The sequence below is a fragment of the Maylandia zebra genome, linkage group LG6 (assembly GCF_041146795.1).
Source record: "Maylandia zebra isolate NMK-2024a linkage group LG6, Mzebra_GT3a, whole genome shotgun sequence".
In the NCBI taxonomy this organism is placed as follows: Eukaryota; Metazoa; Chordata; class Actinopteri; order Cichliformes; family Cichlidae; genus Maylandia; species Maylandia zebra.
Genome location: NC_135172.1, coordinates 25,945,276 through 25,956,660, shown reverse-complemented (window position 1 = coordinate 25,956,660; position 11,385 = coordinate 25,945,276). Strand labels below are relative to the sequence as shown.

General features: G+C 41.3%; 1 protein-coding gene across 1 annotated transcript; it reads left to right on the top strand.

The window, feature by feature from the left end:
- Nucleotides 1–859: 859 nt before the first annotated feature.
- On the top strand, nt 860–11,341 carry uba6 (ubiquitin like modifier activating enzyme 6). Its single transcript, XM_076885389.1, is given in 35 exon segments — nt 860–888; nt 933–1,006; nt 1,009–1,056; nt 1,145–1,173; nt 1,291–1,386; nt 2,151–2,190; nt 2,193–2,260; nt 2,786–2,866; nt 2,970–3,008; nt 3,010–3,093; nt 3,268–3,391; nt 3,617–3,720; nt 3,841–3,903; nt 4,288–4,364; nt 4,486–4,552; nt 4,684–4,786; nt 4,789–4,826; nt 4,943–5,089; nt 5,169–5,249; nt 5,338–5,415; nt 5,505–5,686; nt 5,905–6,010; nt 6,106–6,195; nt 6,305–6,385; nt 6,485–6,613; nt 6,730–6,781; nt 6,899–6,962; nt 7,041–7,110; nt 7,197–7,268; nt 7,414–7,537; nt 7,679–7,872; nt 8,041–8,168; nt 8,813–8,900; nt 9,020–9,114; nt 9,430–11,341. Coding segments are annotated over 35 exon segments (3,087 nt in total). The 3' UTR covers nt 9,572–11,341.
- The last annotated feature ends 44 nt before the right edge of the window (nt 11,342–11,385 follow it).

Genomic DNA, 11,385 nt, shown 5'->3' with positions numbered 1-11,385 from the left:
CAAGATTTACACCTCTGAAAACAAAATGGTGAAATTTTATTCTTTAGAAAAATGTCACCCGAAATCTAGTAAATCATCATAAATGTGTGTTATTTTATCAACAACACAAAATAAGTAACGTTTATTCACAAATATAGTCCTAGAAGTTTCCGTGAAATGATTGGTTGACGTTGGCCACGTGAGTCGTTAACCCGGAAACACTCCAAGTTTTTTAACCAGTCACAGCCATTCATTCGCTGCAGCTCGCTGGGCTTACTGACAGGTACCTGCGTGTGATATTCTGACTAATTTAAGTACATTTATAGCAGTGTTTACATATTGCTTGATAGAAACAACTATTCCTTAAACATTTGTCTACTCCCTGGAGTTATTTGTAGCCTCGTGTTTTGTGTCGCCACTTTTAATGAGTTTATGAGAAGTGTCTCCGTAACCGGCACCGGGCAGCAGCATTAGCTAGCTGTAGCCGCTAGCGTTGAGCTTCGGCAACTTCATAAGTCATCTAGCTTTACTAAGGCACGTGTATTAACCCCTTTAATGTCGGGCTTTTTTTAAGCCGCTTGGTTAAATCAGTTCAGGTCAGCTCAGCTCAGCTCGGTGGGGTCAACCCATGTTGCTGACAGCTAACTGGCATCAACAGTTAGTTAGCTGTGCGGCTCATTAACAGCAGGGCGTTGGTTTTAAATCTATATCGCTCAATCAGACAAGGTAATTACTCTATTTATATTTTTAACAGGAAGCATCTCTATCTTTGAGGCACTTGCTCTCCCCCCCTTCCCCTCCCACCATGGCTACAGACTCGATGGAGATTGACGACTCTCTTTACAGGCAAGCCTCACCATCCTTATAATTTGCCTTTTTAATGGTTATATTACAACCAGCGCCGTTATTGTTCGTGGTGTTTCCATTCGTCCTTCTAGCACATTCCTTCACAGTGACTCTTCATCTCTCTCTCACTCTTTAGCCCGCCAGCGATATGTGCTTGGAGACAGTGCCATGCACCAGATGGCCAGTCCTCAGTCTTTCTCAGTGGAATGGGAGGAATGGGAGTAGAGATAGGTAGGCAAATATTTAATGGTTTGGTGTTTGTATGAGCCATGCAAGGAACTCTAACATGACTCTAAATCTTTTGGGTTTGGTTTCGCAGCAAAAAATATTGTCCTGGCTGGTGTAAAGGTAGGCGCGCTCTCTTAATTTACAGCAATGTGTCATTCTCAGCATCTTGCAAGTCCAAAGGTCTTGTAGTCATAATTGTTCGAACATATTGTCCTGTTTGTCCCTCTGTATGTACAGGCAGTCACGCTTCATGACACAAAACAGTGTGAGACCTGGGATCTTGGCTCCAACTTCTTTATCCGCAAAGAGGATGTTTTGAGCCAGAGGAGGAGGTAATGAACCCCACGGGCAGGACTCTCCTTACGCTCTTAAATAGGCATGCACCAGTGTAGCTTATTCATTCCTCATGAAAGATGCCTTAAAGGAGCGGGCTGATAATATTGCTGAATAAATACATTGCAAACCATTCTCTTTTTATGTGAAACAGTCATTATTAAAAATGACAAAATAACAAGATCAAAACCTAATTAATTTGAACTTGTTTCCTTTCATCTTGGTCTGTGCTTAAATTGAATTGATACATTTAAGCTATTGCTGCTCCCCTTTGTTACTGTGTATGTCTGTTTAACCATACCCACCTTGCTTGCACAAGATAAATTTATGGACTGCACTAATCAAGTTGTGCAGTTGTAAAAACTTTACAACTGCACAACTTGATTAGTGCAGTCCGTAATTGTGTAAACTACACAACGATACAGAAATGGTGACACTGACAGGGACAGCACCATTGTCTGCTGTTGTCATCAGCTCAGCTGATCACTGTTTGGTTTCTGTTAAATCACAATTAGGTCACAAACAGTGAAAGCCACAAAGTGACGATCCTTTCTTGTTAGTTTTCATGTTGTGCTACTGTACCAAATAAAGAATAACATTTTTAGTTCAGTTTAACTGAATAATAATTGTGATTGACCAGTGCGTACCTGATACAGCTTCTGAGTAGGTATCAGAGTGATAGGTGGTATAAACATTGAGACTGGTGCATCCTTACTCAGATACTTTCTCAGTTTACCCACTCCCTTGTGTTTCCTCCCACAGGGGTGGAGGCAGTGTGCCCTCACGTTGCAGAGTTGAACCCTTATTCCACGTTGACATGTCTTTCTCTGCTCTTGACACAACACTGATCTCGGTTTTTCTCAGAAGGTACCAGGTAAGTCATTACCTTTCAGACTCCGGTTGTAAGCTAACCCATGGTTAGTAGGACAGACATTTTTTTTTTTAATAGGTTGCTCCCACGCCCTCAGAAACCCCCTAGTGATTAAAAATATGAGGTGTAGAGAAGTATGAAGACACCCGCCCCCTTCCCTTAAGACCAATGTGGCTTAACAAGAGTTTCCAATAGAAAGATTTCATCATAGAGAAAACATTTCTGAATGTCAATAAAACTCATGAAGCTACTCCAGCAGTGTGATTCACTTCACAGCTGCCTCTTACAGATGTTCTAGTTATGTTTCTCCCTGGTCTAAAGGAATGTTGAAACCTAAAGGTCGGCATTTCATAACGGCACAGCAAGTCGCGAAGGGTTGATCTCGTTTTTATATCGATCATGTATTTGGCCACCAACTGGCATTCAATTTAAAATAAAATGCTTGTACGTAACTGCTTTTCTTCTCTACCGCATAGTCTGCTATGGACTCCAGATAATGTTTATTGTCTGCTCTGCTTCCTCCTCTAGTGTGTGATTTTGACTGAGGCCAGATTGAGCCTACTGAAGAGAGTAAATGAGTTCTGCCACTCACAACAACCCCCTATCAGAGTAAGTCTGCTCTCCTTGTTTGTGCTTATGCATTACAGTTGCACTGCGAGAGCTCACAGATGGGTAAATATTAACCAAAACTGTTGCGTGTGTATTGCTTCAGTTCATCAGCTGTGACGTGTACGGTATCTGTGCACGAGTGTTTTTGTGATTTTGGAGAAGAGTTTGAGGTGTTCGACCCACAGGAGAGGAGCCCAAGGGAGGTTTTCATTCAAAGTATCACTCAGGTATTCCCCCCGACCACACCCCCACAAAAAATAAAAATGACAGATAAATAAATTGTTCCAGCTTTTCTTCAAAAAATTCAACACCTACAATTTGCAGTAAAGTTTGCCTGTTAATCTTCTGCTTAGTCAGGTAAATGAGCGAACTTTGGGGGAACTTTTCTGCAAACTGTTTAGGATAATCCTGGGATGGTAACCTGCATGGACAACCAACCCCACGGCCTACAGACAGGGCAGAGTGTTGTTTTCAGAGAGGTCGGTGGCATGGTGGAGCTCAACGGCACATCTCGGCAGGTTTCAGGTACTATGGTTACAATTTTATTACTGTAATGCATAACAGCGGCGTCTCCAAGATTATTGTTATTATTTGTACAAACTCAAACTGGTGTTTTATTTATTTTGCTGGACGCAAATGCAAAAATGTATCTGGCAATGTCTTTGGTGACTTGTTTTCTATATGTATGTTCATATTAAGTGTGTGTGTGTGTGTGTGTGTGTGTGTGTGTGTGTGTGTGTGTGGTTATAGTCCTTTCTTCTCACAGCTTTGCAATAGGAGACACATCTCAGCTACAACCATACACACATGGAGGTTTCTTTGTCATGGTGAAAACCCCTAAAATGTACAGATTTGTAAGTAGACTAGTTTTCATATTAACAGTGTTGTCCAGTTATGATTTAAAAACATGCAGATATGTTTAAATGACCATCACTTGTGTGTATGCTAACAATAACTCACAATATTTATTTCAGGAAACATTAGAGCGACAGCTGTGTGAACCTCGGGTCCTGACTCCGGACTTCAGTAAACCAGAGGTAAGAGGAAACTAGGTAGAAACTTATATCCTACAGAGGGGAATAGTGTGACATTTAAACATCGTTTTATTGCAGCTTCGTGACTCACATGGCTAAGAACAGTGTGAGTTAGAAACTGATCAAAACTTTCCCATGGCTCTCTTGCTACACAGTTGGTTCTCCTGACAGTATCCCACATGCTTAAACATACTGCCTTCACGTTTAAACAATAGAAACATGTACAGAGCAGAGATACCCTTTCTTTCACATTGATGTTTAACTAGGTTTACAAAACAGGTTAAACTAACGTAGACCCAGTGTTTCTTAGCCAAGTTCACAAATGCCTGTTTTTCTTTGAGTTTAAGAAGCCGATTTCTTCAGTCCTGTTTTAAATCTGCTTCTCAGGCCCCACTTCAAATCCATGCTGGCATGTTGGCACTGGACACCTTCCAGGAGCAGCACAGTAGACTTCCTAACACTGGGTAAGTAAAATTTCCATATCAGATCAGTACTTTTTACCCTCCAGTCTAATGTTGTGCTCTGCTTTCTCTGTGCGATATGATTGCTAAGCACTGAAGAGCGCCTTTTCTTTGATGTCATCAGGTGTTTACAGGATGCTGAGGTTTTACTAAAGCTGACTGAGGAAGTGAATGCAGCTCTCAAGAGCAAAGTGAGCTTTACTGTTTTCCACATTTCATCACTGCAAAGGCAGCCACTCATTGTCTGACAAATGACTGCATGCACACTGGTGTGATAACATTATACTCTCTTTTCCTCTCCTCTGTGACTCCTTCCTCCCAGGCTTCTGTGAATACTGAGCTAGTACGCTGCCTTTCAAGGACAGCAAGGGGTGCTCTCCCTCCATTAGCAGCAGCTGTTGGAGGTTTAGCCAGTCAGGAAGTTCTTAGGCCATCACAGGGAAGTTTGCACCCCTGCAGCAATGGGTAGGTCACTAAATTTGAAGCTGTGGTTTTATAGCTCACTGTAAGCCGTTTTCCAACCCTGAAAGAAAATGTTTTATTATCCAGTTTTGTTTTGTTTTGTTTTATCACATTTTTAGTTTTATCTTGACGCTATTGAGGTAGTCAAGCCACTTCAGCCTCTTTCTGCTGAGGAGTTTTCCCCTAGGGGTGATCGATATGATGGATTACGAGCTTGCATTGGTGACTCACTGTGTTTACAACTACACAAGCTAAGGGTCTTTATGGTAAGATTTAGAAGTTCTCAATGTGTTTAAGGTTTTTATTGAATCATGCTAGTTTACCCCAAAATAAATTATTTTATAGGTTGGCTGTGGAGCAATAGGCTGTGAGATGCTGAAAAACTTCGCCCTGCTTGGAATTGGATTGGCCAAGAGCTCAGGGGAGGTGGGTATTTATTCTTTATGCATTTACCTAAGTTTTACCTCACTGTGAAAAGTTTACTGGAATTTCATTTGCATATTTAACTTCTCAGGTGTGCATCACAGACCCAGACCTCATAGAAAAGTCTAACCTCAATAGGCAGTTTCTCTTCAGGCCACATCATATACAGGTGAATAGACGTGCATTTCTGCACCGGTCAGGCTCGGGCTTGGTCAGCGCATTGCTGCATTTAAGCCGTCTGTTTCCTCTCTGCTTTAGAAACCCAAAAGTACCACAGCAGCAGAGGCTACTCATGATATAAACCCAGACCTACAGGTGGAAGCTCACCTCAACAAGGTGTGTCCGGCTACTGAGAACATCTACAATGACTCATTCTACTCTTCATTAAACATAGTGGTCACTGCACTGGACAACGTAGAGGCACGGAGATATGTGGACAGGTTGGTGAAGACATTGTAACGATGAACAGCTTCACTTCATTCACTTCAGTATTTGATGTTCAATGAACCAAAGTGAAGCAGAATCCATGTGTGATTATTGTGACCCCTGACCTCATGATTACCATTGTCATGACATGAATCTAGAAGTTGCAGTTTAATAAAGTATTTGTTGTCATTTAAAAAGAGTTTTTCCTTTTTTGTAACTTATGTATTTTCAGCCGCTGTGTATCCAATCAGAGGCCTCTCCTAGACTCTGGCACCATGGGAACTAAAGGGCACACCGAAATCATTGTGCCAAACTTGACAGAGTCTTACAATAGCCATGTGAGTCTGTGGAAGAGGCTCATGTTATTGGTTTTCTGTGCTGGACATGTGCAGTCCCGTCACCAACCTAAAATCGCTTTTCTTCTGCCTCCCAGAGGGACCCCCCAGAAGAGGAGATCCCATTCTGCACTCTCAAGTCTTTCCCTTCTGTTATAGAGCACACCATCCAGTGGGCCAGAGATAAGGTCAGGCAGCTGAAAGACCCAACAGTATTCTTTTTCCACACTGCAAATTATTGTTTTGAAAGTCTGAGTGTACTTCCTAATTTTTATTTTTAAATTTTTGGCTTTCTAGTTTGAGAGTGCCTTTGTCCACAAGCCCTCCATGTACAACTCGTTCTGGCAGACCCATTCCTCGGCTGAGGTGGTGCTGCAGGTAAGGCACAAGTGCAGTTTTCACTGATGAAAATCACCCCAGCAGTGCAGCTGTTTAATCAATAAAAACAACTTTGATTGTGTGTGTTTGTCTGTGTAGAGGATGCAGGCAGGGGAAAGTCTGGAAGGGTCATTCCAGGTCATGAAGCTGCTGAGCAGACAGCCCACTCAGTGGGAACAATGCGTTGCTGTTGCTCGTCTGAAATTTGAGAAATATTTCAAGAGAAAGGTAATGAAAATACACATTCCTATCGAAGGGGCTGTGTGGTTTACGATTATGTTTTGTTTGGTTTTTGTTTGTTTTTTTCTTTTCGGTTTTTTCTCTTTACTGCTGTTTTCATGTAGGCCCTACAGCTGCTGCACTCTTTCCCCCTGGACACAAGGTTAAAAGATGGAAGTAAGTGTTAAATAATCAGATGGAAACCAGAATCAAGTTATCAAGCAAATTAACGGGTATAGCTAATTCATAAATGGCACGTAAAAGTATTTAGTGAAAAATCTCCCAATTCCTCAGGTTTGTTTTGGCAGTCTCCAAAAAGACCACCAACACCTCTTGAATTTGACTTGAAAGACTCTTTGTAAGTATGCCCTTCTGCTAACCGATAAGCTAAATATACTCAGATATTCACTTTTAAACTCTCCTCTGTTCCCATCAGGCACTTTGCTTTCATTGTGAGCACTGCCCGGCTCTTCGCAGGGATTTATAACATCCCTTATTCAGAAAGGGTGGGTGGCAAGCATTTAAATCTAATCGCACACATACACAACACACATACGTAATGACTTACTGACTGTGCGATTGTGTTTTTCAGGATCTTTCTGAAGAGGCTATTACCAGGATTCTTGCAGATGTCAAGATTCCAGAGTACAGGCCCTCAGAAAAAGTAAGCTGTTCTGTTGATCTGAACTTTACACTTTCAAACAAGCCCCCCCCCCCCCCCCCCCCCCCCCCAAAACAAAAACAAAAAACAAAACAAAACCAGAAAACAAACCACCCTAATCTTTTTGATGTGACTCTGTCCCTACCAGTGCATAGAAACAGATGAGACGGCAAGGAAGCCTGATCAGATAAAGATGCCTCTAAGCAGTGAAGAGGAAAGGGACGCCATCACTCATTTGGAGCAGGCTATTGCTACTGACAGGGTCACACCAGGTATGCAAATACTCAACATATCCTTTTTCTTTTTTTTTACGTCTGAAGGAGACACAAGCTGACTGACAAATTGAAAACGTGAAAGCTGGAGTGTTACATTTGTGATTAACGATTGGAGTGTGTGTCCTGTAAATTGTGCAGAACGGTTACGGATGAGTCCACTTCAGTTTGAAAAGGATGATGACAGCAACGGTCACATGGACTTTGTCGCATCAGCATCCTCTCTCAGAGCCATCATGTACTCCATTGAGCCAGCTGACAGACTTAAGACCAAACGCATTGCTGGGAAGATAATCCCCGCCATTGCCACGGCAACAGCTGCAGTGGCTGGTTTGGTGAGCACAGACCTTGAGATACTCGTGTGGTTTTTAAGGATTGCATCCAGCAGATAATGCTCATCATCCATTAGGTTATGTTTTGATTGAAGAATAAGGTGTACAATATGTTTTTAAAATGTTGATTTAATGGTATGGTAACCTTGTGTATTAATGTGATGCACTCAGGTGGCGCTGGAGTTGATCAAGGTGGTTGGAGGCTTCGGGTTTGAATCGCACAAAAACTGCTTCTTTAACTTGGCCATTCCTGTAGTCGTTCTTACCGAGCCTGCTGCAGTCAAACAGACACTCATCAGGTACACTCATCATATTCACGCTTTATCACACCTCCACAGAATAATGGGACTTTCGACAAATTACGATTTCATCCAGACATTGTGATGCAGCACAAGAGGTCGCCACAGTGCGTTGCTCTACACGTTTCATGTCACTTTTTTAAAAAAAAATTTAATATGCCGGATGCGCTTCCCGAAACTCCTCCTAAGGCATTTGTGTCTCCTGAGTCAATGATGAGCTCAGTTGTGGCTCCATGGTTTAGTTGTTAACATGTTCGCCTCACACGCGAAAGATCCCAGTGGGAAACGCAAATCCAGCCTCACGGAGTCATAAGACAGTGCGGTGCTAATGCCTGGAAGAAGGGTTCGGAGAGTTGTATCCGGAGTAAATGTCTGTGCCAAATATGCAGATCCATCCACAGCAGTGACCTCTTGTGAAATAAGGGGATCTCAGATTTTTAACTGATGCTATGAAGTTCCGACTTCCAGTGGACTGTTCTGTAAGAAGATGTTGCTGTTTTTGGATTCTGTGTACTGAAACTTTCAAGTCCTGCACTCTTAGTGACCACTTACTGTTGCACTATCACAGCATCCATGGGGAAATTACATTTACCATGTTATTATTATAATGTCATGTAGTAACAGCTCCATTGCATCTCTTCCAGGAACAACATCTACTACACCATCTGGGACTGCTGGACTGTCTTTGGCCACGAGGACTTCACTCTCTCTGACTTCATGAATGCTGTCAGGGTATGAAGCATTTACTCCCATTATCCAGTGATTTGCAGCTGTTAGATTATTGTATTCTTCCTCAGATTCTTGTTGTTGCAGAGAATATTTTCGTTAATGAGCTGTTTTGTTATTTACAGGAAAAGTATGGAATTGAACCCACTATGGTCGTCCACGGTGTAAAGATGCTCTATGTGCCTGTGATGCCTGGACACTCCAAGAGGCTCAAATTGACGTATGTGTTTTCCTCCAAACTTTTCCTTATTTCGTCTTTCTTTTTATAATAAGTGTTTTTGAAGGGAGTAGGCAATGAATGTGTTGCTTAAGGGCACATCAGAATCGGGAGGGTGGATACTCTTAAACAAGAGATTAAAGCAGAGACACTCACACTTCCCTCACACTGCCTACATAGTGTTTTCCTGGTCTAAACTTCCAGGTGTGTGCCTGTACATGTGCTCATTACATCGTTGTTTTTTTGTTTTGTTTTTTCAATTTGCTGAAATGTTCACAGTGCATTTATTCGTCTATCTTTGCCTCTGATTTTTCACAGGATGCATAAACTAATCAAGCCATCAGTGGACCGCCGCTACGTAGACCTTACTGTGTCATTTGCTCCCGAGGCAGATGGAGATGAGGACCTCCCTGGTCCTCCGGTCAGGTACTACTTCAGCCCCGATGGCGAGACTCCCTGACACCTCCCTCAATGTCATCCTCAAGCCTCTTGTGTCCTTATTTCCCTTCTTTTATGTAAATTGTTACACCCCAATTGCTTTGGCATGGGCCAAGAGTTTTCCCTCAGGATGTTACCTGACAAAGTCAAAACTCCTTGCCTTAGCACAAACCCCTCTTGTACTTCATGGAGCAAGAAAAGCCAGTCGTGGTCCCAGTTCCGTTTTTGTTTTTTTGTTGTTGTTTTCCCCTGTTGCCTAAGATCTAGCCAGTGGAACACAAGGAGTAGCACTTATAATTATACCTGTGTACATATACTTTGTTCCTTTTTTCTTTTCTTTTTTTTACTCTGGTGAAATGCACAGCTCTGGTTGTGTCGATGCCTTAATTGATTATTAACCTTTTTTTTTCTGTTTGTGGCAGCGAGTCTGACTAAAATCTGTGTTTACAGGAATCTTTAAACTCCCGACACACAGACCCATTTAGTTGTTGTGTTCAACTTTTTTCTTTTTGTGAGTTAAACTTTTGGCACAATAAAAACAAGTAGTTGGTAGGCCTCGCAACATCTTCGTCCTCTGAGTTCTTTGAGAATATTGCCAACCACAAATTTGCCAATTATTTTCTGTCTCCCTCTATAGAAATAAAATTTAAAAAAATCAAGATTTGTTGTATAATTTTAAGGTGCGAGAAGTTAAGTGGACAATGGCAAAACCACCAAAGATAGTGATTATCATTTTGTCTGCAGATTCTTTTTTTTTTTTTTTTTTTTTTTTTCTTCTCCTCCATCACTTTGACTGCCTCATTATAAAACATGTTTCAAACACGGGGCATGGATATCACCCAGCATTTGAGAGCAACACACAAGCTGTGTTTTACTTAAAGGTTAAGCTGAAGTTGTTCTGCAGTCAGTCGGGTGTAAAATGACACCGTCAGTGTGTGGTGCACTTAAAAACAAAAAATGGGTTAAAAAAAAAAGTAAATTGTAGCTGTTAGTCTTACCTACCTTAATAAATACTTGGGTAATGACTACACTGACATTAGTTTGAGCAAACAAGATGTTCTTCATTAACAATACAAAAACTGACGTGAGTTTACTGTTTCACACATAGAAAAGCCTTATTTTGACAGACATTAATCATCTGGGATCACACTCCTGTGTTATAACACATTTGTTTTAAAAGAAAATCTTTGCTGTTCATGATTTGTTGTATTTGTTCATGAATGTCTGTGACATGTATTTATTTACTTGTTATGCTTTTTTTTTTTTTTTTTTTTTTTTTTTTTGTTTGTTTGGGTCAGACTGAGCCTGTATTGATGAGCTCTAAGTAATGGTGCACTGGTTAAATAATCAATAATGAATAGTAGTCATCCAGAAAGTCTTTCTCCAGGTTTATAATTCTCCCTTTCATTAAGTTCCAGGTTAAAAAGAAGGCTTTCGATCAGTCTGTAGTGCCTACAGTGGCAATAACGTCAGTGTAGTTTTGAATGGAATCAGTTAAATTGAACTTTGTCTTGAAGATTAAGTCGCATCTTATCATCTGTCTTGGACCTTCTGGCTGAACACCACAACGAGATGCTTCCTCAGTGTTCCTTTGTTTCTCTGCTCAAAACCAGAGGTGGTGAAATTTCCTTTCTACAGCAGATGTCTACCCATAATGACAACACTTCTTGTGCAGTGAATTCATCATTTTAAAACAAAGCAGTGTTAATTACAGATACTGATGTATGTTCTTGTGACAGACAAGCTCAACCAGTGGTCCAATAAAATGTGAGATTTCAGGATGTCTTCAAAATTGAAGCTGCTGACTCGTTCTTCGAAGTCAAACTTTACAACAAA